This window comes from Lipophrys pholis (assembly GCF_963383615.2).
Source record: "Lipophrys pholis genome assembly, chromosome: 22".
Lineage (NCBI taxonomy): Eukaryota > Metazoa > Chordata > Actinopteri > Blenniiformes > Blenniidae > Lipophrys > Lipophrys pholis.
This window is the reverse complement of record NC_137644.1, coordinates 2,736,560-2,762,868: the sequence shown is the minus strand read 5'-3', so window position 1 is coordinate 2,762,868 and position 26,309 is coordinate 2,736,560. Positions and strand designations below refer to the sequence as shown.

Here is a 26,309-nt window from a genome sequence, read left to right as displayed (position 1 = left end):
AAAAATAATGCTGGAAAAAATATGCAGAAAATTTGAAAACATCTGAAAAATCTGCTACAAAATGCTTAAAATTTCAGTTTGAAAATAATGAGGGAGACATTTTGTAAATAAAAAATAATGTGAAACCCCAATTATTAAAATGTTTCCTTGATTTTGTATTAAATACGGTAACTTGGCTGTTTGCGTTTTTTTTTTATGATGTCCGATTTCTTTAATAATACTGGAACTTTTTAACTAAAGAAAAGTTGAGAAGTTGATTAAACACAATGTGATAAACGCTGAAGTTTCACTCATTCACCCGTCGCCTGGTGATGATGTTTTTAGTCGGGCATGTTGAGGGGCAGCCCCACCACGGGGTCCTGGAGACACGGAAGCAGACGCTACAGTTAGCAGGTAAATCTCTACAATTTACACCGAATATTAACGTATATCAATGGGTATTATTGATCCCTGCACTGTCGATTACACCCTGACTCCCTGCGACGTCCCGTCTGAACCGTTTGTTCACGTGCGTTTCATTCAAGTGGCGCAGTTAAAGGCGCTAGCAGCTAACGCTAACTGCTAGTAGTGCTAATGCTAATGTTGTTTCCGTTTTTCAAACCTTCAAACTTCACAACTTCGTAAATAAACTGTTGAGCGCCGCGACACTGCGAACTGACAGCTGCTTGTTGTGAATCAGGATCAGGTGCATTGTAGGTTCAAGCGTTAATAAACAACAAACAAACTGCTGTGATCGCAACAAAACGTCAATAAACAAACAAACTGCTGTGATCGCAACAAAACTTCAATAAACAAACAAACTACTGTGATCACAACAAAACATTAATAAACAAACAAACTACTGTGATCACAACAAAACGTTGATAAACAACAAACTGCTGTGATCGCAACAAAACATTAATAAACAACAAACTGCTGTGATCGCAACAAAACGTTAATAAACAACAAACAAACTCCTGTGATCACAACAAAATGTTGATAAACAACAAACAAACTGCTGTGATCGCAACAAAACATTAATAAACAACAAACTCCTGTGATCACAACAAAATGTTGATAATCAAACAAACGGCAGGGATCACAACAAAATGTTGATAAACAATAAACAAACTCCTGTGATCGCAACAAAACTTCAATAAACAAACAAACTACTGTGATCACAACAAAACATTAATAAACAAATTCCTGTGATCACACCAAAACGTTGATAAACAAACTCCTGTGATCACAACAAAACGTTGATAATCAAACAAACTCCTGTGATCATAACAAAACTTCAGTAAACAAACTGCTGTGATCACAACAAAGCGTTAATAAACAACAAACTGCTGTGATCATACCAAAACGTTGATAAACAAACTGCTGTGATCACAACAAAACGTTTATAAACAAACAAAATAAAAACAATATTAAGGGTATATGGACTGTACTAAACGGCATTGTGCGAAATGGATCCAAAACTACAAATTACCCGGAGTACTTCACCGAAAATGCCAAGACCACTAATAATATGGAAGATGTGGTGAATGTTCTAACCAATTCTTTGTAAATGTGGGACCAGATTCAGCTGCAAAAATAAAGGAACCAGAGACGACAGAAGGTGGGGACATAGCAGATATGGGGTACAGAAATCCAAGTCCATTTTTTCCAAGTGCAGTCGATAATGAAGAAATTATGGAAATTGTAAGAAAATGTAAAAACAAAACCTCTTCTGACTGGAATGATATAGACGTGTCAACAATAAAGACAGTTATTGGGGGAATTCTCACCCACATCTGCAATTTATCTTTTCATTTAGGTACATTTCTAGACAAAATGAAAATTGCAAAAGTGATACCATTATTTAAAACGGGATAAATCCATTATAAAACATAACCTCCATACTGACAGTCAATGTGGATTTAGAACAGACAGATCAACATCGCGGCACCAATGGAACTAATAGAGGAAATCACAAACTGTATAGACAATATGAAAATTGCAATTGGGAGTATTTGTGGACCTAAAAAAAGCATTTGATACAGTTGATTATAACATATTATTAAGAAAACTAGAAAAGTATGGTATTAACTATCAAAGAAACAGGAAACACTTTGTTCAGATCGGTGACCATAAATCTGATTTCATTAACATTACATGCGGGGTACCACAGGGGTAAATATTAGGTCTGAAATTATTCATGTTATATATCAATGATTTGTGTAGAGTTTCACAAGTACTGAAATTTGTTTTGTTTGCAGACGACGCCACTATTTATTTTTCCGGCGAGAATTTGAAGCAGACTTGGAGAAAATCGCAACTGAAATAGATAAACTAAAACTATGGTTTGACAAAAATAAATGATCATTAAATCGAAGCAAAACAAAGATCATGTTGTTTGGGAGACACCAAATAGATTTTAATGTGGAATTGATTATAGACATGGTTTTTAACTTTGCTTTTCTTAACGTCTTCTTCCTCCTCCCTGGTGCTCCTCCTCCCTGGTGCTCCTCCTCCCTGGTGCTCCTCCTGCAGCATGCCTGCTGAACACAAGCGTTCAGTAAACATGGACGAGAAAGAAGTTTGTGGTTTCAGCAGCAAAGAGAAGGAGAAGGAGGCAGAGAGACGAGCGGCGCCTCCTCGTGACAAACCTAAAGACCAGGAGATGAAGATGAGCGGCAAAAAAGACGGAGCAGGAGGAGGAGTGGGCGGCAAGGAGGAAAAGAGGAAGCGCCTGGAGGAAGAGAAGAAGAAGAAGGAGGAGAAGGAGCGGCGAAAGAAGGAGGAGGAGAAGCAGAAAGAGGAGGAAGAGCTGAAGAAGAAGGAGGAGGAGGACAAGAGACGGCAGGAAGAGGAGGAGAAGAAGGTTCAGGAAGAGGAGGCCAAACGTCAGCGGGAGGAGGAGGAAGCTCTGCTGAAGTGAGTGAACGTTTCTGAAGGTTCTTCTCATGGAGCTGTGTGTTAGAGGAGGAAGATGCTCTATAATCTGATGTTAGAGGGGGGGATATGCTCTATAATCTTTATGTTAGAGGAGGATGATGCTCTATAATCCAATGTTAGAGGAGAAAGATGCTCTATAATATGATGTTAGAGGAGGAGGATGCTCTATAATCTGATGTTAGAGGAGGGAGATACTCTATAATCTGATGTTAGAGGAGGAGGAAGCTCTGCTGAAGTGAGTGAACGTTTCTGAAGGTTCTTCTCATGGAGCTGTGTGTTAGAGGAGGAAGATGCTCTATAATCTGATGTTAGAGGAGGGATATGCTCTATAATCTTTATGTTAGAGGAGGAGGATGCTCTATAATCCAATGTTAGAGGAGAAAGATGCTCTATAATATGATGTTAGAGGAAGGTGCTCTATAATCTGGTGTTAGCGGAGGGAGATGCTCTATAATCTGGGTGTTAGACTAAGAAGATGATCTATAATCTGACTCAGAACTGGATCAGAGCAGATTTGAGTCAGGCCTGGATTAGGGGGGATTAAAGCCACTCCTGTTCACTGTCTCCAGGGAGAAGGAGGAGGGGCAGCAGCTCCACCTGGAGGCCTGGGAGCGCCACCACAGCAGGAAGGAGCTGCGCAGCCGCAACCAGAAGGCCCAGGAGGCCCGGCCTGAGGAGGCCTTCTTCAGCCGGCTGGACTCCAGCCTGAAGAAGAACACGGCCTTCGTCAAGAAGCTGCGCACGCTCACCGAGCAGCAGCGCGACTCGCTCTCCAACGACTTCTCCTCGCTCAACCTCAGCAAGTACATCGGCGAGGCGGTGGGCTCCGTAGTGGAGGCCAAGCCCAAGATCTCCGACGTGGGCTGCGCCGTGCACCTCTGCTCGCTCTTCCACCAGCGCTACGCCGAGTTCGCGCCGCTGCTGCTGCAGGCCTGGAAGAAGCACTTCGAGGCCCGCAAGGAGGAGAAGGCACCCAACGTGAGCAAGCTGCGCACCGACCTGCGCTTCATCGCCGAGCTCACCATCGTGGGCCTCTTCACCGACAAGGAGGGGCTGTCGCTCATCTACGAGCAGCTCAAGAACATCATCAGCGCAGACCGCGAGACGCACACGCACGTATCGGTGGTCATCAGCTTCTGCAAGCACTGTGGCGATGACGTGGCCGGGCTGCTGCCGCGCAGGGTGAAGCTGGCGGCCGACAAGTGGGGCCTCACCTTCCCCCCCAGCGAAATCATCAGCGGCGAGAAGCAGCAGCCCTTCCAGAACCTGCTCAGGGAATATTTCACCTCACTCACCAAGCACCTGAAAAAGGACCACCGCGAGCTGCAGAACATCGAGAGGCAGAACAGGTCGGCTCACGAATATATGTACTTCTGCAAATATACTCGCATATATATGTACTTCTGCAGATAGACTCACATATATATACTTCTGCAAATGTACTCACACATATATGTATTTCTGCAAATATACTAACATATATACTTGTGCAAATATTTATATATAGACTCTCTCTCTCTCTCTATATATATATATATATATATATATATATAGTCTGTATTTATTGTCTGCAAATATACAGACAATAAATAACACAGACTGCTCCTAGATAGCATGGTTTTTAATGCTAATGCTATGCTAGTTAGCTTAGCTGATTAGCATGTGAGATAAGACCAGGGGTATGTCCGAAAAGTCCCTCCTATCCCCTTATCTATGGACTTCTCCTTAACCCCTGGATGACATCACGGGGTTAAGGAAAGGTGTTAGGAGGCTTCCTAAAGGAGTTAGTAAAGGTGTTAGGAGGCTTCCTAAAGGAGTTAGTAAAGGTGATCACGGTGGTGTGGCAGTCAGACTTTCACTTAGTGACGTCATAATAATGCGACGGCGGCTCAAGTTACTGACGTCTGCCATGGTGGGGAAAGAACTACAAGTTTGTGAAAATGAACTACAATAAGTTCATCTGGGTTCTAGATGATCTCAAGTGGTTCTAGGCAGATTATTACTTTGGTAACTTACATGATCTGCTCCTTTTTCAGTCATCCTGAGTTTCCCTGAACGCTCCGATGAGCGGGTTCCTTTAAATATTGTCGCCACAAGGAATTGTGGGGGAACATGAGCTGGTCTCCTTTGGTAAAGGAACCATCAGTGGTTCCTAGGCTAAAGGAGGTTCTAAAGGAAGCGTCAGTGGTTCCTAGGCTAAAGGAGGTTCTAAAGGAAGCATCAGTGGTTCCTAGGCTAAAGGAGGTTCTAAAGGAAGCGTCAGTGGTTCCTAGGCTAAAGGAGGTTCTAAAGGAAACATCAGTGGTTCCTAAGCTAAAGGAGGTTCTAAAGGAAGCATCAGTGGTTCCTAATCTAAAGGAGGTTCTAGAGGAAGCAACCAGCCTCCTTTCCTTTGCTTATTGAGAATTCAGACAGTCCTCATCACGGCCGCCACACTAAACACTTCCGGGGTGAAGGAGAAGTGGATGGAGAAGGAGACAGGAGGGACTTTTCGGATCTACCGCAGATTCCAGGTCAGGGACGCCAGGGGAGTAACCTGTGCGATTTTCAGGTAGATCACAGGTATTAGCCTAGCATGCTAGTTAGCATGCTAACAAAGTTGAGCTAATATTTGGAGGGTGGCCTAAAGGGGGGAGTAGGGTCACGGATCACTAGCTAATTAGCTGGGTCCTGCCCACTTTTGACCCCAGCCTAGGGTTAGGGTTAGGGTTAGGGTTAGGGTTAGGGTTAGTATCAGTCGGCGGCAGGAGGCAGGCACAACAAAATTTCCTCTGGTATTTTCTAGTTTTAATCTTATCATCACCATAGGTTTGTGTGTGTACTCATGAGTATTTACATTTAATCTGTCTGCCTGTTTTTGTGTGCAGATGCATAAACAGTGTGTGTACATATGTATGTGTATATTTGTGTGCTTGTGTACCTATTGAAGCTGTGTGTATTTTGAATAGGAACCTGTATTTATCACGTGTGAAATGAGGGAAGAAGAACTTTAAAAAATGAGCGTGGTATGAAGCCGTGGTCCAGTGAGAACAGATGGAGGTTCTTCGTCCGGTGGAGACTGAAGCGTCAGTGTTTGCCACTGTGTGTTGAGTGTTTGTTGTGTGTTTGTGTTGTTCAGGCGGATCCTTCACTCCAAAGGCGAGCTGAGTGAGGATCGCCACAAGCAGTACGAGGAGTTCGCCACGTCCTACCAGAAGCTGCTGGCCAACACCCAGACGCTGGCCGACCTGCTGGACGAGAACATGCCGGAGCTGCCGCAGGACAAGACCGTGCAGGAGGGTGTGTGTTTGTGTGTGTGTGTGTGTGTGTGTTTGCAGCAGGCAGGCGGGGTGAGAGGGGTCTACAGGAGGTGGAGGGACTGCAGGGGGTGGGGGTGGGGGTCTCCATGTTTGACCCAGAGTTTCCTCGGGGGAAAGTGAAATGTGTGCAGTTCTTCTGGGGAGAGCCGTGGTGCATTCATGAAGCTGGGAAATTACAACTATCTTGAAATTACTGCTACTACTACAACCACCAGTACTACTAGTACTATTCATGTTATTGCCATTATAACTATTACTACTATTACAGCTACTTCTATTGATTTTGTAACTGGTACTACTGACATTACTGATTCAGTTATAACTAGTACTACTGCCAGAACTGATTAAGGTATTTTAACTTGTACTACTACTACCAGGACTGATTGAGTTATCATAACTAGTACTTCAACTAGTACTGCTACTACCCTAGTACTATCTCTGCTCCATTTAGAGTACTGCTACTATTGCAGTATTATCTCTGTTCCTCCTAGAGTACTGCTACTACCCTAGTCCTATCTCTGCTTCTTTTAGAGTACTGCTACTATTGCAGTATTATCTCTGTTCCTCCTAGAGTACTGTTACTACCCTAGTACTATCTCTGCCCCTCCCAGAACACGGCCCTGGCATCGATATCTTCACTCCTGGGAAACCCGGCGACTTCGACCTGGAAGGAGGAATCTGGGAAGATGAAGATGCTCGGAACTTCTATGAGAACCTGGTGGACCTGAAGGCCTTCGTCCCTGCAATCCTCTTCAAGGACAACGAGAAGAGCAGCCAGGCCAGGGAGGAGAACAGAGGTAAGTGTGAGGAGCAGGAGGAGGAGGTGAAGGAGGAGGTGGAGGAGGAGGAGCAGGACTGAGAAGGTGCTCTGGCTGCAGACAGCAGAGAGGTGAAGGACTCTGCCAGCACCAGTGAGGAGCTGGAGCTGGAGCTGGAGGCTCTGGACATCACAGACGAGCCGCTGGAGCTGGAGGGACAGGAGGAGGTGGAGAACGAGGAGCTGGCCAAGAAGCTTCTGGACGAACAAGGTGAGCAGGACCCTGAGACACACTGGGGCGAGGGGGGGGACGGGCTGTGTCATTCAGGTGGCTGTGTGTTTGTGCAGAACAAGAGGACGAGGAGGCCAACACCGGATCACACCTCAAGCTCATCGTGGACGCTTTCATCCAGCAGCTCCCCAACTGTGTCAACAGAGACCTGATAGACAAGGTGACCTGTGTGTGTGTGTGTGTGTGTGTGTGTGTGTGTGTGTGTGTGTGTGTGTGTGTGTGTGTGTGTGTGTGTGTGTGTGTGTGTGTGTGTGTGTGTGTGTGTGTGTGTGTGTGTGTGTGTGTGTGTGTGTGTGTGTGTGTGTGTGTGTCACAGCTGACACTGGTTTACAGGTTGATAACTATGAATATCAATAGAACGCAATCACTGTACTAGAATCACTATATATTTTCATTAGATAAACAGTTCTTTTATTTTTTGAATAAAGTTCACAATCTTAACTTTCTATTTCACAAGAGAAGAAAAAAAAACCCAAAACAGAATTCTTGGCAAAGAGGGATTCTGGTCCAATTAGAGGTTCAACTCCCAAAATAAAAGCGTCCCTCTCCCATACATGTCAATATTCAGCCACTCAGATGTTCACAATATAAAAGCCCATTCCAAAGCATATTACAATGTTCAGTCCATTTATGTTATCAAAGGATTCCACCTCTTTCTTAACAAATCTATAGTAAGGTTTAACTTTGCTGTTATTCTCTCCAGTGTATAGACCTTTACTCTTCTTTCTTTCCATTGGTTTACTGTAGGAGGTCGAGGTTTCCACCATGATCCCGTTTTCATTTTTTTAGCCACCAGAACATGACAAAAATCATTTTTTTTCTTTATTTAGCAGATCGTTGGGGAGTATTCCACAGACAAAGGCAAGCGGGTTCCACCCGATGTAAAGATGTAGAATATCTGAAATTTCCTTCCTGATTCCTCCCAGAATGATTTGAGTTTTGGACAGTCCCAGAAAATGTGTGTGTGGTCTCCAATTTGTCCACATTGCCTGCAACACAAATTTGTTTTAGTCTTATCAAATTTTGAAATAGTGAGTTGCGTTTTCAAGTATCTCAATGTTGACTTTCCAAATAAATTCTTTCCATGTTGGGCTGCTTGTCAATTTGTGACCATTTTCACAAACTTGCTCCAACTCTTCGTCCTCAATTACAATGTTCATTTCTAATCCCCACCTATTCTTTATCCCAAAATTCTTCGACTGTAAACACTTATATGAGTGAAACAATCTCATCAATTTTTCCTACTTTAGTAAACTTTACAAGAAGAGTTTCCAGGTCTGAAGGTGCAGTGTTAAGAAGTGACTGTTCTTTATGGGATGTCAGATCGCTTCTCGGCTGCAAGTACCTGAAAAATATCAGTTAAACTTAAACCAAATTGTTCCTGAATCTCACTAAATGATTTAAAAGTCTCCCCATCAAATAAGTCATTCATGTAACTTCGACCTTTATTTTCCCATTCTTGACATCCTGAATCTAATTCCCCTGGTAGGAAGTCTAGAATGTCCGTCATTTCATAACCCTGGAAACGGACTGAGGAGCGTTGTTCTTTTTCCCAATGATACTTAAAACCTTTTTAGTGTTTAGTTCATCCAAGAATTCGTAATTTTGTCCTGTTTCCATATATCGTTTGAACAAAATGCTAAAGCCTGTGGAGATATTCTCGGGCATGAACTTTGTTCTAAAGTCAACCATGTTGTTTCTTCAGTCTGTTTTAGCCACTCCACCACTCCACCACCCCACCACCCCACCACCCCACGTAGTTGTGCTGCCTGGTAGTATAGTTTCAGGTTTGGTAGGTTAAGGCTGTCGCATGCTGGTCAACTGAGTCAATTTAATTCTGGGCTTTTTTTTGTTGACAAATAAAAGTGGAAATCATTTTTTGCATCTTTTGAAGATTAGATGCTGAGATCCAGTTGGTAGAGATGAAAACAGACATAGAACTCTGGGGAGGATATTCATTCTGACAGATTCAATCCTCCCAAAAAAAGACAGCGGTAATATTTCCTATTCTTTCTAAGTCTTTTCGAATTTGATCAGTCAATTTCCCCAAATTAGCTTTATATAGCTGAGACATATGAGGTGTAATGATAATTCCTAAGTATTGAAAACCATTAGGAGACCACTTAAATCTAACACACTTGGATCATTCTGAAGGCCAGATTCCCTTTATCACCGTGGCTTCAGATTTTGCCTCGTTTACTTTATACCCTGAAACAAAACTGAAATCCTTTAAACATTTCAAAAGCTCCGGTATAGATGTCTGTGGTTCACTAATATGCAGTATGACATCATCAGCATACAACGACAATTTGTGGGTCTTAATTTTGTCTGATATGCCAACAATTAATGGATCTTTTCTAATTAGTTCTGCAAGTGGTTCTATGCTGATAGCGAAAAACATCGGTGACAGGCAGCACCCTTGGTGTGTTCCTCTTTGTAAGGGGAAACTATCTGACAGCTGACCATTGAAACGTACTCTAGAAGTAGGACTTGAGTACAGTACTCCAAACCAATCAATAAAACTTTTAATCAAAGCCCATTTCTTTTCGAACATACTTGAGATATGTCCAGTCCTCCTGATCAAATGCCTTCTCAGCGTCCAGGCCAAGAAGCATCCATGTGTGGGGACTTTTTAGGGCTGTTGATATTATATTCAGAGTGCGTCTCATATTATTTATTCCCAACCCTTTAGGAATAAAACCTGTCTGATCTGGGATAATGAGTTTATTTATAATCTTTTGAAGCCTTCTCGCCAAAATGGCACTTAACATTTTCACATCATTGCACAGTAAAGTTATTGGCCTCTAAGAGGCACATTGTGCGGGGTCTTTCCCATCCTTGTGTATTACCAAGATAATTGCCTCAGCCCATGTTTTTAGCGGAGGTTAAGATCTCTAGTCTCAGGACTCAGGACTCTGGTCTCAGGACTCTGGTCTCAGGACTCTGGTCTCAGGACTCTGGTCTCAGGACTCCGGTCTCAGGTCTCAGGTCTCAGGACTCAGGACTCTGGTCCCTGTTCTCTGGTACACACATGTTGTCTGTTCTCAATGAACTCCATTACAAATAGTTTGTTGTTGAACGTTGCCCCCTGCAGGCCGCCATGGACTTCTGCATGAACATGAACACCAAGTCCAACCGAAGGAAGCTGGTTCGAGCCCTTTTCACTGTCCCCAGACAGAGGTACACACACACACACACACACACACACACACACACACACACACACACACACACACACACACACACACACACACACACACACACACACACACACACACACACACACGTCCATCAGATTCACTGTCAGACTTTAGTGTCTGTGAGCAGTAGACAAACCGTCAGCAGTCTTGTGACTGTCCCCTGAAGCTCCAGCAGAGGGCACTGTGGTTCTGACGGTGTGTCCTCTGCAGGTTGGATCTCCTGCCTTTCTACTCCCGCCTGGTGGCCACGCTGCACCCCTGCATGTCGGACGTGGCCGAGGACCTGTGCTCCATGCTGAAGGGAGACTTCAGGTTTCATGTGAGCTGCTCTCAGGAGAATGAGGAGGAGGAGATGCTTTCAGAGAAGAAAAATCACCTCTTTCTTTCATTCTTTCTCATTACTTTTTGATTTCCCTGTTAAATGTCTGATGGCTCCAGTTAAACCCAACCATCCTGAATACTCTAACAGTATCTTCACGGAGCTGATGGTGTAACATCTGAACCCACTTCAGTGGACTTTTGAATGGATTATTAACGACTAAATATTCCAGATGCAGTCAGACCACAGTGACGCATGAGGACGAAGTAGCAGCAATGTTTTGTTGCGAGGATGCTCAGGGTCTTTGTGTTTGTAGATTCGGAAGAAGGATCAGATCAACATCGAGACGAAAAACAAAACGGTGAGATTCATCGGGGAGCTGGCCAAGTTCAAGATGTTCTCCAAAACCGACACGCTGCACTGCCTGAAGGTGAGCTGGTCACTCTGCTGCCTCTGTCCTCTCTGCACTGTGGCTCTTCTGTTGTACACTGCGGAGCTTCTGCACTGTGGCTCTCCACCTGAAGCCTCACTCTGTTCTTTCTGCAGATGCTGCTGTCTGATTTCACCCACCACCACATCGAGATGGCGTGCACGCTGCTGGAGACGTGCGGCCGCTTCCTCTTCAGATCCCCCGAGTCTCACCTGCGTACCAGCGTCCTCCTAGTCAGTGATCCCTGTTCTCTCTGTTTTCTCTGAATGTTTGTGGAGCACCAGCTCAGGGCTCCTCCTGCAGCGGTGCTGGCGTGGTCTTTGCATTTCATCTTGATACATTTTGTTCAAATTCAGGAGCAAATGATGCGCAAGAAGCAGGCGCAGCACCTGGACGCTCGCTACGTCACCATGGTGGAGAACGCCTACTACTACTGCAACCCTCCGCCCATGGAGAAGACGGTGAAGAAGAAGCGCCCGCCGCTGCAGGAGTACATCCGCAAGCTGCTCTACAAGGACCTGTCCAAGGTGACCACGGAGAAGGTGCTCCGCCAGATGAGGAAGCTGCCCTGGCAGGACCCCGAGGTGAAGAGCTACCTGATCTGCTGCATGGTCAACATCTGGAACGTCAAGTACAACAGCATCCACTGCGTGGCCAATCTGTTGGCCGGGCTGGTGGCCTACCAGGAGGACGTGGGGATCCATGTGGTGGACGGAGTGCTGGAGGACATCCGGCTGGGCATGGAGGTGCTCTTCACTTCTACTTACTACCCTTTTCTAATTCAATCCAAACATTCACATCTCGTACAAGCAAGCACCAGTAACAGATTAGAAACAGAAATAAGGCAGCCGTCATGGGTCACTAGTGTCTAAACCTATAGCAGCAGAACTCTGAAGGAAGTCATGAGTGGCAGCAATTTACACCAATTATGCCATAGTTCAGAGTGAAACTGTTGGTCATGGGTGACTGTACGTTGAACCTACAGCAGCAGATTCAGGGTGACAACAGAATAAACACATAGCAGCTTAAATTAGACAATAATCATGGGCGATAAGGGGATAAACTTCTATGGCAGCAACGTGTTTGTTTCTCTCTGTCCTCCTGTTAGAGTTTCCTTCCCTCCAGCCGCTGCTTCCTCAGGTGGACTAGTTAGGACTGCATGGCATTCGCTGCTATATTCATAAAGCTAAACTTAGGTTCCACAAAGACCTGCAACTCCCCCACGGTCAGCTCCATCCAATAAGAACACTTTTCTCCAGAATGAGACAACGTTAGCCTCCAGCTAGGAACCACAGGAAGCTCCAACCAGCAGCCGGGAGAACTGAGTGTTTTCAACCATCCACAGGTCAACCAGCCCAAGTTCAACCAGCGGCGGATCAGCAGTGCTAAGTTCCTGGGAGAGCTCTACAACTACCGCATGGTAGAGTCGGCTGTCATCTTCCGCACCCTTTTCTCCTTCATCTCCTTCGGCGTGAACCAGGACGGCAGCGCCGGCCCCCTGGACCCCCCAGAGCACCTGTTCCGCATCCGGCTGGTGTGCACCCTGCTGGACACCTGCGGTCAGTATTTCGACCGTGGTTCCAGCAAGAGGAAGCTGGACTGTTTCCTCATCTACTTCCAGGTGCGTCTGTCACTGCAGCTATTCATCCCACTGTGTCACATGGCTGAACATCACTCCTTCATTCAGAAGGTCAAAGGTTACTCAGTTACTTCACACTCATAATGTAAACTAGAACATTTCTGAGGAAATATTTTGTGCCTGCCTCCTGCTGCCAACCAATACCCCCTACTATCTACTATAGTGGGCGTGGATGGTGGGGCTGGTGTTAAGATAAAGCAAAGCAAGCCACTTTTAGCTAGGGTTGGTCCTGTTACCCTAACCCTAGGGTGAGGTCAAAAGTGGGCGGGACAGGGCTAATTAGCTAGTGATCGGTAACCCTCGCCCCCTTTTAGGCCACCCCTCAAATAGCAGCTCAATTGAACAAACTTTGTTAGCATGCTAACTAACATGCTAGGTTCGTATCTGTTATCTACCTGAAAATGGCACAGGGGACTCCCCAGGTGTCCCTAACTTGGAATCTCGTCTTATCTCATATGCTAATCTGTTGCGTGAACTCGCGTTAAAAAGCATGCTACCAAGCGATGCTAACGTTTGTGTGTTGTGTGCGGTGTGAGCACTGCCTGGTAAACCATGACATCACATGTCCACGTTTTCATTGTGAAGTACCAGAAGTAATGGAAAAGTATTATCAAAGGAGCAGTGTGTGTTGTCAGGCAGATTAGGTGCAGCAGTGTCTGTTGCCATGGAGACGGAGCTCCTGAAACTGGCTCAGCACCTGTCACTGAGAAGCAGAGGCTGGCTCACAAACAGTAGCCAAATGTGATATGCACCTCAACTGATAGTGTTCGAGAACCGTGATACCTCGTTGAAATAAAATCAGAAGAAGTCAGAAGGACTTATAGTGAGCTTCTCATGTTTTAGAAACGTTCCGTCTCCCCATGAGGAGTTGAGACAAATGTCTCAACTTTTAGGTTTGAGTGAGAAAATGTCTCACCAAAATACATGAGAGTGGATGGGAGGAAATCGTGCACTTGCTGCAAATTAAGGATTTTTTTTAGAGAGAACCGTTTTTTTCCCAGACAAAAGGGACCCCTTAGAAGCACAAGACCTGTAGCTACGTTTTCATGTATAATACGATGAGAAAGAGGAAGAAATGTAGCCATGGCGACTTGAGAGAGATGTTTTTTGGGGGGGAAATTGACAGCTTCTCCCACTCTAACCAAAATCTCTTCACTCTAAAGTTTCCAATACACACCCATGTTAAACTCCAAAAACGGCTGAAAACGTTATCAAACTTGAAGGCTCACAGATTAAAATTGTTCAAAGATAACAAAAATATGTTTTCATGTCTGAATAGAGGAGAAGAGTGGCAACGTTTTAAAAAATAAAGTCTCTAGCTGATAGTATGGAGACTTAATCTGTTGTTGAAAAGTGAGGATTCTTTATGTTCTTTTCCCCTTGTTTCCCATCCGCTTTGAATGTAAAATTATTCACCGTTTTTGGCGATTTTTTTCGGAAATCATCAGCCGTGTCGCTTATAAAAATCATAGCACACCATTCCCAAATTTTCCTCACGTTTTGATGTGCTTTTTGTGTACGTGCTCCAAACGGTGCGGGACGAGTTACGCGCCGAAATACCGGCGGAATGAGATTAAAATATACGCCGTCCTAGGAATAGTAATCCTTGCGCCTCTTAAAGAGTCAGGCACAAGAATTAAATCATCAATCCTGTCCTGTGGTTAAACAAACCTCTTATCCTGTCAAAGAGCCGAATACGTTGAGATTCTGTGTTTTTCTGTTAGAAATGGGTTTCACTCTACCAGCTTCACGCTACCAGCTGTAGACCTGTGTTCAGGTGGTTTCTCATTGTTGTTCCTGTTGCTTCAAACCTCTCTGGTGCCCCCCAGAGGTGCCCCCCCCAGGTATAATGTTGTGGTTGCTTGGTGTCTTGCAGCGCTACATCTGGTGGAAGAAGAGCCTGGAGGTGTGGACCAAGGAGCACCCCTTCCCCATCGACATCGACTACATGATCAGCGACACTCTGGAGCTGCTGCGGCCCAAGATGAGGCCCAGCTGCTCGCTGGACGAGGCCACCAGGCAGGTCCTGGACCTGGAGCGGGAGGTGCTCGTCAAGCTAGGTAGGCTCCTCATGCTACGTAGCTCCGCCTCCCGTGTCCTCGGCCAGTGCCCGAAACGGGCGTCTGTGTCCGGCGTGTTAGTAATCATCAGCGATGAGGCGGTGGCCGGTTGTAGAGCCGGTTGTAGAGCCAGTAGAGCCTCATTCCTCCATAAGTAGGAGGAGGCAGCACATTGCTGCTCTCTGAGTCACAGCACAGAACCAACACACACACACACACACACACACACACACACACACACACACACACACACACACACACACACACACACACACACACACACACACACACACACACAGTGAAGTCCTGGAGTCTGACTCCATGATGTCTTAAAGTCTTTATCTTCTCTGACAGTCATAAATGTAACGTTGTTAAAAAGATGAGCTGCAAGACTTTTCAATATGTTTCCATCAGTACAGCGACCTTCAGTTGGTCAGCATCTGTACGTGTTTGTTGTCGTTTCATCAAATCTGCACATTATTAATTCTTAATTCCTGGAGTTAAACCCCTCAAATGAATCTATCTGGTACAACACGAAGGTCTGGAAAAGCTGTCAACATTAAATCTCTGAGCTGGTTTCTGTCTGACTGAAACTTACAGCTGTAATCAGCTCAGGTCAACATTCAGCTGCTTCCTGTCGTGGGGGAAACAGCCAGTCAGCTGCTTCCTGTCGTGGGGGAAACAGCCAGTCAGCTGCTTCCTGTCGTGGGGGAAACAGCCAGTCAGCTGCTTCCTGTCGTGGAGGAAACAGCCAGTCAGCTGCTTCCTGTCGTGGAGGAAACAGCCAGTCAGCTGCTTCCTGTCATGGAGGAAACAGCCAGTCAGCTGCTTCCTGTCGTGGAGGAAACAGCCAGTCAGCTGCTTCCTGTCATGGAGGAAACACAACTAGTGATTCCAGAGGGCACTCAGTGTGTTGTGTAGCGAACACAAGAAACCTGTCCTGTGAGGGAAGGGGGGGAGGAAGCTGTCCTGTGAGGAAGAGGAGGGGGAAGCAGTCTTGTTAGGAAGAGGAGGAAGCTGCAGAGCTCCTCAACACTTGCTGAGCTGCAGCTCCTTGGTTGAAACACTGGAGGAATGTTCACAGAACAATGAGAAGAGCAGCTCCACCGGCTCTGTGTCTCCAAGTGAAGTCTGACGGTGCGGTGCATTTAGGTGATGGTGTGGTACTGTGTGTTAGGGCGACGGTGTTTTACTGTGTGTTACAGTGAGTTACAGTGTGTTACGGTGACGATATGTGACGGTGTGTTACGTTGACGGTGTGTTAAGGTGACAATGTATTTATGGTGACTGTGTCACGGTGACTGTGTGTTCACGGTGACGGTGTGTTATGGTGACGGTGTGTTATGGTGACTGTGTGTTCACGGTGACGGTGTGTTATGGTGACGGTGTGTTATGGTGACGGTGTGTTCACGGTGACGGTGTGTTATGGTGACGGTGTGTTACGTTGATGGTGTGTTACGTTGATGGTGTGTTAAGGTGACAATGTATTTATGGTGACGGTGTGTTATGGTGACGGTGTGTTCACGGTGACGGTGTGTTACGTTGATGGTGTGTTACGTTGATGGTGTGTTAAGGTGACAATGTATTTATGGTGACGTGTGTTACGGTGACTGTGTGTTCACGGTGACGGTGTGTTATGGTGACGTTGAGCCAAACGCTGCTACCTTTGTTCCAGTTCAAGTCCTCACCAGGAGACATTCCTCACCTGGAGACATTCCTCACCTGGAGACATTCCTCACCAGGAGACATTCCTCAGTACTTCAGTCACAGCAGAGCTGCTCTCAGCTTCAATCACTGGTCCGACTTCATTCTTCTCTCTGCTACATAACGACACACACATTGACACACACGCAATAACACGCAATAACACACACAATGACACGATGGACCAGGGAGGGAGGGAGAGAAACTGCTGCTGACGCTGATGGTTTTGATTGAGTTCCTCCAGATACTGAAGCCTTGTCAACCGACCAGCCAGCTGACTTTACTCTGTTTCTGTACTTGTACTCCTGTAAAGCCGGCGTTCCACCGCAGTGTGCAAAGTGCACAGTGCACCCAGGCCCAACTCTGTGGCGCCGTCCCACCGCAGAAAGTACAGTTAAAATGTAGGCGGGGTTGTGAACGTCGCGGGGCGTGTCGGGCAAAGAACGTAGAAGTGGCCCGCAGCAGCCGGTGTCGTATAGAACTGTGACCCGTGGGTCACTTTTTCATGGGGCCACAATTCTGTATGACGCCTTCTCATATGGAAAAATGAGCCGCCCCATAGAATTTTGACCACTAATATGAAACTTTACCTTTTGCTAAAAAGAATGTTCTAATGTAGATATTTAATATATATATTACTTGTTACATGTCATAGGCCACTGCTTTTGTGTATTATTTGATCCTTCCTTTCATATATACAATTCCAAAATAAGGCTAAATCCCATCACATGCACAGAAATTAAGCTTACAAGTATACAAAATAGAAATCTAAACTTTTTTTAATTAATTCCTAAAATCGAATGTGAAGACTATACAATTCTAAAGGTGTATTAGTGAGATTACACATGTACATTTTTATTATGTTTATAACTAAATAAGAAACATAGGTCCCTTTTCCATGCTATAGTGTATTTTAATGTTATAGCATCGATTTCCTTAGTATGTATGTAACATGTTGAGACATAGGTCCTTTTTCCATGACGCGGGTCAGAATTCCAAAATAGAAAAGTGACCCGCAATGTTACTGAGGTTCTTTGCTCGATGTTACTGAGATTCTGTACTCTGTTACTGAGATTCTGTACTCTGTTACTGAGATTCTGTACTCTGTTACTGAGGTTCTGTACTTGATGTTACTGAGGTTTTGTACTCGATGTTACTGAGGTTTTGTACTCGATGTTACTGAGGTTCTGTACTTGATGTTACTGAGGTTCTGTACTCAATGTTACTGAGGTTCTGTACTTGATGTTACTGAGGTTCTGTACTCAATGTTACTGAGGTTCTGTGCTCTATGTTAGTAAGGTTCTATACTAGATGTTACTGAGATTCTGTACTTGATGTTACTGAGGCTCTGTACTCGATGTTACTGAGGCTCTGTACTCGATGTTACTGAGGCTCTGTACTCGATGTTACTGAGGTTCTGTGCTCTATGTTACTGAGGTTCTGTGCTCTATGTTAGTGAGGTTCTGTACTAGATGTTACTGAGGCTCTGTACTCGATGTTACTGAGGTTCTGTGCTCTATGTTACTGAGGTTCTGTGCTCTGTTAGTGAGGTTCTGTACTAGATGTTACTGAGGCTCTGTACTCGATGTTACTGAGGTTCTGTACTCTATGTTAGTGAGGTTCTGTACTCGATGTTACTGAGGCTCTGTACTCGATGTTACTGAGGTTCTGTGCTCTATGTTACTGAGGTTCTGTACTAAATGTTACTGAGATTCTGACAGCTGCACACGGTCTGACTACATTCAGGTGATGTGATCATGAGAGAAATGAGTGGGTTGTTTGCATCATGGCTGAATGCTGCCGTGTTTTGGTGAAGGTCTGGCCATGGAGAAGGACGGACGGTCCAGTGCCATGAGCGAAGGGGACGCCCTGGACGAGGACGACGAGGACGACGATGAGGAGGGAGGAGCCGAGACCGAGGAGCAGTCGGGCAACGAGAGTGAGATGAACGAGCAGGAGGATGACGTGAGTCCCTTCATTCACCAGCCCGATTGGGCGTCCCGTCTGTAGAAACAGTAGAAGGAACCCGGTCAGTTGTGATCTCTGTTATTCTCCACAGGAGGGGTCTGACAATGAGGAAGAGGAGCGTGAGGACGAGGAAGAGGAGAACACCGACTACCTGACCGACTCCAACAAGGAGAACGAGACAGACGAGGAGAACAACGTATGATGTGCCGGTACAAACTCTACATGAATGAGTGTTTGTGGTTGTCGTGGTAACCGTGCCGTCTGCCTGCAGGAAGTAACCATCCGCGGCGGCGGGCTGAAGCACGTAGCTTGCGCCGAGGACGAGGACTTCATCCAGGCTCTGGACAAGATGATGCTGGAGAACCTGCAGGTAGGACGATTGGAGGTTTGGTCCAAACAGCTCACACTGTGGCACTGGACATGTGGAACCACACCAGGGATTGAAGATAGAACCGTGTAAATCTTTAGTATTGTCCTGAGCACCACACTGTTCCCGCATTACAAGATCCTAGAAAATCCTCATCCCACACCGTAGTCGAAGCTGGAGTCTGAGGTCATCTGACGTAATTACGTCAATGCTGCTCCGCTCGAACGTCCACGGGTCAATATCACGACCCGCCAAACCCGGCGTCATCGAGTAGTAATGATCTGCTCCTTTTTCAGTCATCCTGAGTTTCCCTGAACGCTCCGATGAGCGGGTTCCTTTAAATGTTGTCGCCGCAAGGAATTGTGGGGGAACATGAGCTGGTCTCCTTTGGTAAAGGAAGCATCAGTGGTTCCTAGGCTAAAGGAGGTTCTAAAGGAAGCATTACTGGTTCCTAGGCTAAAGCAGGTTCTAAAGGAAGCATCAGTGGTTCCTAAACTAAACGAGGTTTTAAAGGAAGAATCAGTGGTTCCTAAGCTAAAGCAGGTTCTAAAGGAAGCATCAGTGGTTCCTAGGCTCAAGGAGGTTCTAAAGGAAGAATCAGTGGTTCCTAAGCTAAAGGAGGTTCTAAAGGAAGCATTAGTGGTTCCTAGGCTAAAGGAAGCATCAGTGGTTCCTAAGCTAAAGGAGGTTCTAAAGGAAGCATTAGTGGTTCCTAGGCTAAAGGAAGCATCAGTGGTTCCTAAGCTAAAGGAGGTTCTAAAGGAAGCATTAGTGGTTCCTAGGCTAAAGGAAGCATCAGTGGTTCCTAAGCTAAAGGAGGTTCTAAAGGAAGCAACAAGCCTCCTTTCCTTTGCTTATTGAGAATTCAGACAGTCCTTATCATGGCCGCCACACTAAACACTTCTGGAGTGGAGGAGAAGTGGATGGAGAAGGAGACAGGAGGGACAATTCAGACGTACCTTTAGTCTGAGGACGCTAGTTGGCTGAAATAAATATTAGCTTCCCTTGATAGGTCCGCTGCTGTCTCCATTGTTAGCTTTAGCATTAGCTGAATCCCGCTCTCCTCTGCTCAATGAGCTTAGCAGTAGCTTTCAGGAGCTGAACTAACTCAGTCCTGACAACAGGTGGAGCAACGTCCCATTCACAGTGAGCTTTAGCCTTTGGTAGCATTAGCTTGTGTTAGCATTGGCCTGTGCGACATCAGCCTGTGAGTGTGTTGTATGCTACATTAGCCTGTTAGCATTAGCCCGTGCTTCCTGTGCGTTCGCAGCAGCGCAGTGGAGAGACGGTGAAGGTGCACCAGCTGGACGTGGCCATTCCGCTGCAGCTGAAGAGCCAGCTGAAGAAAGGGGGCGCTGTTCAGCCCAGCATGGAGGGAGAGTCCGACATCTCTGACACCATGCAGTTCGTCATGCTGACCCGCAAGGGCAACAAGCAGCAGGTACAGGTACACAACTGACACACAGCAGCAGGTACAGGTACACACAGCAGCAGGTACAGGTACACACAGCAACAGGTACAGGTACACACAGCAACAGGTACAGGTACACACAGCAGCAGGTACAGGTGAGGATGACTGTGAGGATGGCTCTGTGTTGTCTTGACTGATTTGATCAGATGTTTTCTAAACTGTGGGGTCTGGTTCTGGTCTGGTTCTGGTCTGGATCTGGTCTTTATTTCCTGAATCATCTTATAGCATCGTATTTATTTCTGCAGAGTTACTGACTGTTGCTCTGTGTGACGGACTGTTGCTGAGCCCCTGAACGCACTGCTGTGTGTGTGTGTGTGTGTGTGTGTGTGTGTGTGTGTGTGTGTGTGTGTGTGTGTGTGTGTGTGTGTGTGTGTGTGTGTGTGTGTGTGTGTGTGTGTGTGTGTGTGTGTGTGTGTGTGTGTGTGTGTGTGTGTGTGTGTGTGTGTGTGTGTGTGTGTGTGTGTGTGTGTGTGTGTGTGTGTGTGTGTGTGTGTGTGTGTGTGTGTGTGTGTGTGTGTGTGTGTGGTTTGAGGCCTCAGCTCTACAGGGTGTGTCCACTCTGCCGTGTTTTAATGGAGCAACACAGGAGGCACTGTGTCCACACACTCTCACACACACACGCACACACACTCACTCCAGCAGGTGAATAGAGTGTGTGTTGGTCCTCCAGGACTCCAGGCTGCAGATGGAGCTCTGAGGCTCTGTTCAGCTCCGTCTGGCTGTAGACCTTCTGTCCGGCTGTTCCAACCGTCTGGCTGTAGGCCTTCTGTCCCGCTGTTATGTCCCGCTGTTCCAACCGTCTGGCTGTAGACCTTCTGTCCCGCTGTTCCAACCGTCTGGCTGTAGGCCTTCTGTCCCGCTGTTATGTCCCGCTGTTCCAACCGTCTGGCTGTAGGCCTTCTGTCCCGCTGTTCCAACCGTCTGGCTGTAGACCTTCTGTCCCGCTGTTCCAACCGTCTGGCTGTAGGCCTTCTGTCCGGCTGTTCCAACCGTCTGGCTGTAGGCCTTCTGTCCGGCTGTTCCAACCGTCTTGTGCTGCTCGTTCATCTCACTAACGACTGTATCAGTCATATTGTAATCCTGTTAAACCTGTAGCCGTGCTGCTCTGTGAGCCCTGCAGCTCACTAACATGTGGGAGGGCGGAGTTACGTGATGCCCCTGAACGCATCACTCAGGGCTGTCAGCTCCTGCAGTGAAAACCAACCAACATGGCGGCTCAGACACAAACAAACTTTTACTACTGAAACAGTTCAGAGAAATGTTTTTGAAAACTTTCCAAGCGAGGAATAAGCTGTAGTTGAAAAGTTAAAACGCTGCTTCACAGACGCTCCCTGTCGCGAGGGGGCGTGGCCTGTTAGTTTGACAGCTTTTTCTTGGAGTATGAATCCTCCTGACGAACAAGACTGGTTTGCGTTGCCGGCTGCCGTCAGCAGAACTTTCTTCTTGTTCTGATTGTTCTTCTGGGAGCTGCAGGGGCCTTCAACCATCCAGAGCGTTCAACTGCTTGGTTCTGTCCCGTGACATTGGTTCTTTCCCGTCACATTGGTTCTGTTCAGTCACGTTGGTTCTGTTCAGTCCTGCTCTTCCTGGTCTTTGTAGAACCCTGGAAACTCCCTCAATCCTCAGCTGCTCCAGAGAACCACAGACACAAGATGGTCAGTGATGTTAGACTAACCTTCAGGAGCTGCTGGTGGTTGGAGATTTACTGACTGTCTGCACAGTTGGTTTGACCCTCTACCTGCTCTGTCCTCAGTACAGTTGGTTTGACCCTCTACCTGCTCTGTCCTCAGTACAGTTGGTTTGACTCTCTACCTGCTCTGTCCTCAGTACAGTTGGTTTGACCCTCAACCTGCTCTGTCCTCAGTACAGTTGGTTTGACCCTCTACCTGCCCTGTCCTCAATACAGTTGGTTTGACCCTCTACCTGCTCTGTCCTCAGTACAGTTGGTTTGACTCTCTACCTGCTCTGTCCTCAGTACAGTTGGTTTGACCCTCTACCTGCTCTGTCCTCAATACAGTTGGTTTGACCCTCTACCTGCTCTGTCCTCAATACAGTTGGTTTGACCCTCTACCTGCTCTGTCCTCAGTACAGTTGGTTTGACCCTCTACCTGCTCTGTCCTCAATACAGTTGGTTTGACCCTCTACCTGCTCTGTCCTCAGTACAGTTGGTTTGACCCTCTACCTGCTCTGTCCTCAGTACAGTTGGTTTGACTCTCTACCTGCTCTGTCCTCAGTACAGTTGGTTTGACTCTCTACCTGCTCTGTCCTCAGTACAGTTGGTTTGACCCTCAACCTGCTCTGTCCTCAGTACAGTTGGTTTGACCCTCTACCTGCCCTGTCCTCAATACAGTTGGTTTGACCCTCTACCTGCTCTGTCCTCAGTACAGTTGGTTTGACTCTCTACCTGCTCTGTCCTCAGTACAGTTGGTTTGACCCTCTACCTGCTCTGTCCTCAATACAGTTGGTTTGACCCTCTACCTGCTCTGTCCTCAGTACAGTTGGTTTGACCCTCTACCTGCTCTGTCCTCAGTACAGTTGGTTTGACTCTCTACCTGCTCTGTCCTCAGTACAGTTGGTTTGACCCTCTACCTGCTCTGTCCTCAATACAGTTGGTTTGACCCTCTACCTGCTCTGTCCTCAATACAGTTGGTTTGACCCTCTACCTGCTCTGTCCTCAGTGCAGTTGGTTTGACCCTCTACCTGCTCTGTCCTCAGTACAGTTGGTTTGACCCTCTACCTGCTCTGTCCTCAGTACAGTTGGTTTGACCCTCTACCTGCTCTGTCCTCAGTACAGTTGGTTTGACCCTCTACCTGCTCTGTCCTCAGTGCAGTTGGTTTGACCCTCTACCTGCTCTGTCCTCAGTATAGTTGGTTTGACTCTCTACCTGCTCTGTCCTCAGTACAGTTGGTTTGACCCTCTACCTGCTCTGTCCTCAGTGCAGTTGGTTTGACCCTCTACCTGCTCTGTCCTCAGTATAGTTGGTTTGACCCTCTACCTGCTCTGTCCTCAGTGCAGTTGGTTTGACCCTCTACCTGCTCTGTCCTCAGTACAGTTGGTTTGACCCTCTACCTGCTCTGTCCTCAGTATAAGATCCTCAACGTTCCGCTGTCGTCCCACCTGGCAGCGAATCACTTCAACCAGCAGCAGGCGGAGCAGGAGGAGCGAATGAGGATGAAGAAGCTGACGCTGGACATCAACGAACGGCAGGAGCAGGAGGACTACCAGGGTACTCTTCTTCTCTTCCTCTTCCTCTGCTGCTTCTCTTCTTCTTCCTCTGCTTCTTCTCTTCTTCTTCTCTTCTTCTCCTCTTCTTCTCTTCCTCTTCTCCTCTTCTTCTCTTCTTTCTCTTCTTCTCCTCTTCTCTTCCTATTATTCTCTTCTCTTCATCTTCTCCCCCCTTCTTTTCTTTTCCTCTTCTCTTCATCTCTCCTTCTGTTCTTCTCTTCTCCATTCTACTACTGCTCTTCATCCAGTCACTTACTCCACTCATCCAGTCACCAGAGGAACAAGTTGAGTTTTATTTTAAATGAAGTGGTGAGTCTGCAGAGTCCAGGACTGGGTCTGCAGAGTCCAGGACTGGGTCTGTAGAGTCCAGGACTGGGTCCGCAGTAGTTCAGGACTGGGTCTTCATGCTGCTCTGTGGTTCCAGAGATGATGCAGTCTCTGGCTCAGCGTCCGGCGCCGGCCAACACCAACCGGGAGCGCCGGCCTCGCTACCAGCACCCCAAGGGAGCGCCCAACGCAGACCTGATCTTCAAGACCGGAGGAAGGTGAGGCGCCAAGCGGCGGCAGACTCTGCGGGGTTGGGGGGGGGCTCTTGGGGTCTAGGAGGTCTAGGAAAGTGGGGGGGAATTGTCAAGGATTGTGTCGGTTGTTTGTCGGTTGTTGGTTGTTAATCGGTTGTATGTTGGTTGCTTGTTGGTTGTTTGTCAGTTGTTTAGTTGTTGTTTGTTTGTTTGTTTTTGGTTGTTGGTCGTTGTTTGTTTGTCGGTTGTCGGTAGTTTGTTTGCCGGTTGTTGGTTGTCAGGTGTAGTTTCTTTGTCAGTTGTCAATTGTTAATCAGTTGTTGGTTTTTGCCAGTTGTTGGTTGTTTGTTGTTAATTGTTGTTTGTCGGTTGTTGGTTGTTAATCGGTTGTATGTTGGTTGCTTGTTGGTTGTTTGTCAGTTGTTTAGTTGTTGTTTGTTTGTTTGTTTTTGGTTGTTGGTCGTTTGTTTGTCGGTTGTTGGTTGTCAGGTGTAGTTTCTTTGTCAGTTGTCAATTGTTTGTCGGTTGTTGGTTGTTAATCAGTTGTTGGTTTTTGCCAGTTGTTGGTTGTTTGTTGTTAATCGTTGTTTGTCGGTTGTTTGTTTGTTGGGTGTTTGTGTGTCGTTGGTTGTATGTCAGTTGTGGGTTGTTTGTCGGTCATTGATTGTCGGTTGTTGGCTGTTCATTGGTTGTCGGTTAGTTGTCTGTTGTTTGTCGGTTGTTGATCAGTTGCTGGTTGGTTGCCATTGCTGGTCGGTTGTTGGTCGGTTGGTTGCTTGTTTGTTGGTTGTCAGTTGCTGGTTGGTTGCTGATCAGTTTCTGGTTGGTTCGTGATCGGTTGCTGGTTGGTTGCTCTACAGTGATCGTCCTGTCTGTCCTCCAGGAGACGCTGATGGGAGTCTGGGTCCGGGCTGAGTGAGCGAGAGCCAGAAGATCGGAAGGAAACCGGTCGATGACCAGCAAGCGAGTCCTCCGGATGCCCGCTGACCCCGCCCACAGGCGCCCGCTGCCCCCGCCCACAGACCACCAGCTGGGAGAGGGGAGGAGCCGGGGTCAGAGGTCACACAGGTGGCTCTCTTCTCTGTTTGGTCTGTTGCTGTCTAAGACGACAAACAAATGAAAAACACAAGAAACCACAACCAGGAAGCTGCGGCCGGACGGGCGGTGCCGGGGGCGTGGCCGGACAGGAAGGGGCGGGATCAGCTCCCGCCGTCACGCCGGCACTCGTGTAGGCAAAATCACCAGACGAGCAACAAGTATGACTTTAGTTAGTTTCTTTCTGGACTCGTGCAGTGGGATTGACCGACGCCCACGGAGGAGCACCGGCCGTTAGCAGGTCGGGTCTGAGTGGCGGAAGACGATTTTCTGGTTTTGGTCGACGGACACGCGGGGTTTTCACTCTGTTCCAGTTGTGTGTGAATGTGATTCTTACTATTCTTCCATTTCTCCGACTTCAACGCTGTAAAAAAAAAAAAAAAGCTTTTTAATGTGAACAGCAGCACAGAACCATCCAAACTCTTCTTCCTGCATGTAATTTAACACCAGCCTCACTGTGAGCTTCAGCTCCGGGTTTACCGCTCAGTTCCACGTTACAGATCTTGAAGCAAAGTGTTCATTTGATCCTTCCAGCAGCCAGGGGAAATTCCCCTCTGTTGAAGCAGGTAATTTGACACCAGCCTCGTCAGCAGACTGACGGCTGTGTGACGTGAATTTGGGGTTGATATGTGGAATGTTGCTGATTTACACCTGTACGCCTTCACTTGTTCATTTAAATAAATTTCTCCAAAACTTTGTCAAAAAGACAAAATGTACGGTGCTGCTGTCCATTACTTTAGTTTCTGTCAGTTACTTTTGTATCGATCAGTTACTTTAGTTTCTGTCCATTAATTTAGTTTCTGTCAGTTACTTTAATTCCCCATCAGTTACTTTTGTTTCTATCAGTTACTTTAGTTTCTGTCGGTTACTTTAATTCCCCATCAGTTACTTTAGTTTCTGTCAGTTACTTTAATTCCCCATCAGTTACTTTTGTTTCTTTCCATTACTTTAGTTTCTGTCAGTTACTTTTGTTTCGATCAGTTACTTTAGTTTCTGTCAGTTACTTTAATTCCCCATCAGTTACTTTAGTTTCTGTCAGTTA

General features: G+C 46.6%; 1 protein-coding gene across 3 annotated transcripts; it reads left to right on the top strand.

Annotated features, from left to right (window-relative positions):
- Positions 1–348: 348 nt before the first annotated feature.
- Positions 349–25,695, top strand: upf2 (UPF2 regulator of nonsense mediated mRNA decay; the record flags this gene model as incomplete). 3 transcript variants are annotated; one of them, XM_080491770.1, is made up of 21 exons in its annotated part: positions 349–393; positions 2,515–2,898; positions 3,489–4,268; positions 6,038–6,198; positions 6,830–7,015; positions 7,097–7,246; positions 7,324–7,427; positions 10,362–10,447; positions 10,678–10,786; positions 11,103–11,216; positions 11,333–11,449; positions 11,573–11,962; positions 12,562–12,837; positions 14,732–14,915; positions 18,436–18,584; positions 18,679–18,783; positions 18,859–18,957; positions 20,225–20,395; positions 23,511–23,652; positions 24,076–24,196; positions 25,056–25,695. In XM_080491770.1, exons 2-21 carry the CDS (start codon positions 2,516–2,518, stop codon positions 25,063–25,065), a joined length of 3,837 nt encoding a protein of 1,278 aa, XP_080347896.1. In that variant the 5' UTR covers positions 349–393; position 2,515. The 3 variants fall into 3 exon arrangements, with proteins under 3 accessions (XP_080347896.1, XP_080347897.1, XP_080347898.1); XM_080491771.1 differs by having other exon boundaries at positions 355–393; positions 25,059–25,695; XM_080491772.1 differs by lacking the exon at positions 25,056–25,695 and having other exon boundaries at positions 355–393; positions 24,076–24,200.
- Between the last annotated feature and the right edge of the window lie 614 nt (positions 25,696–26,309).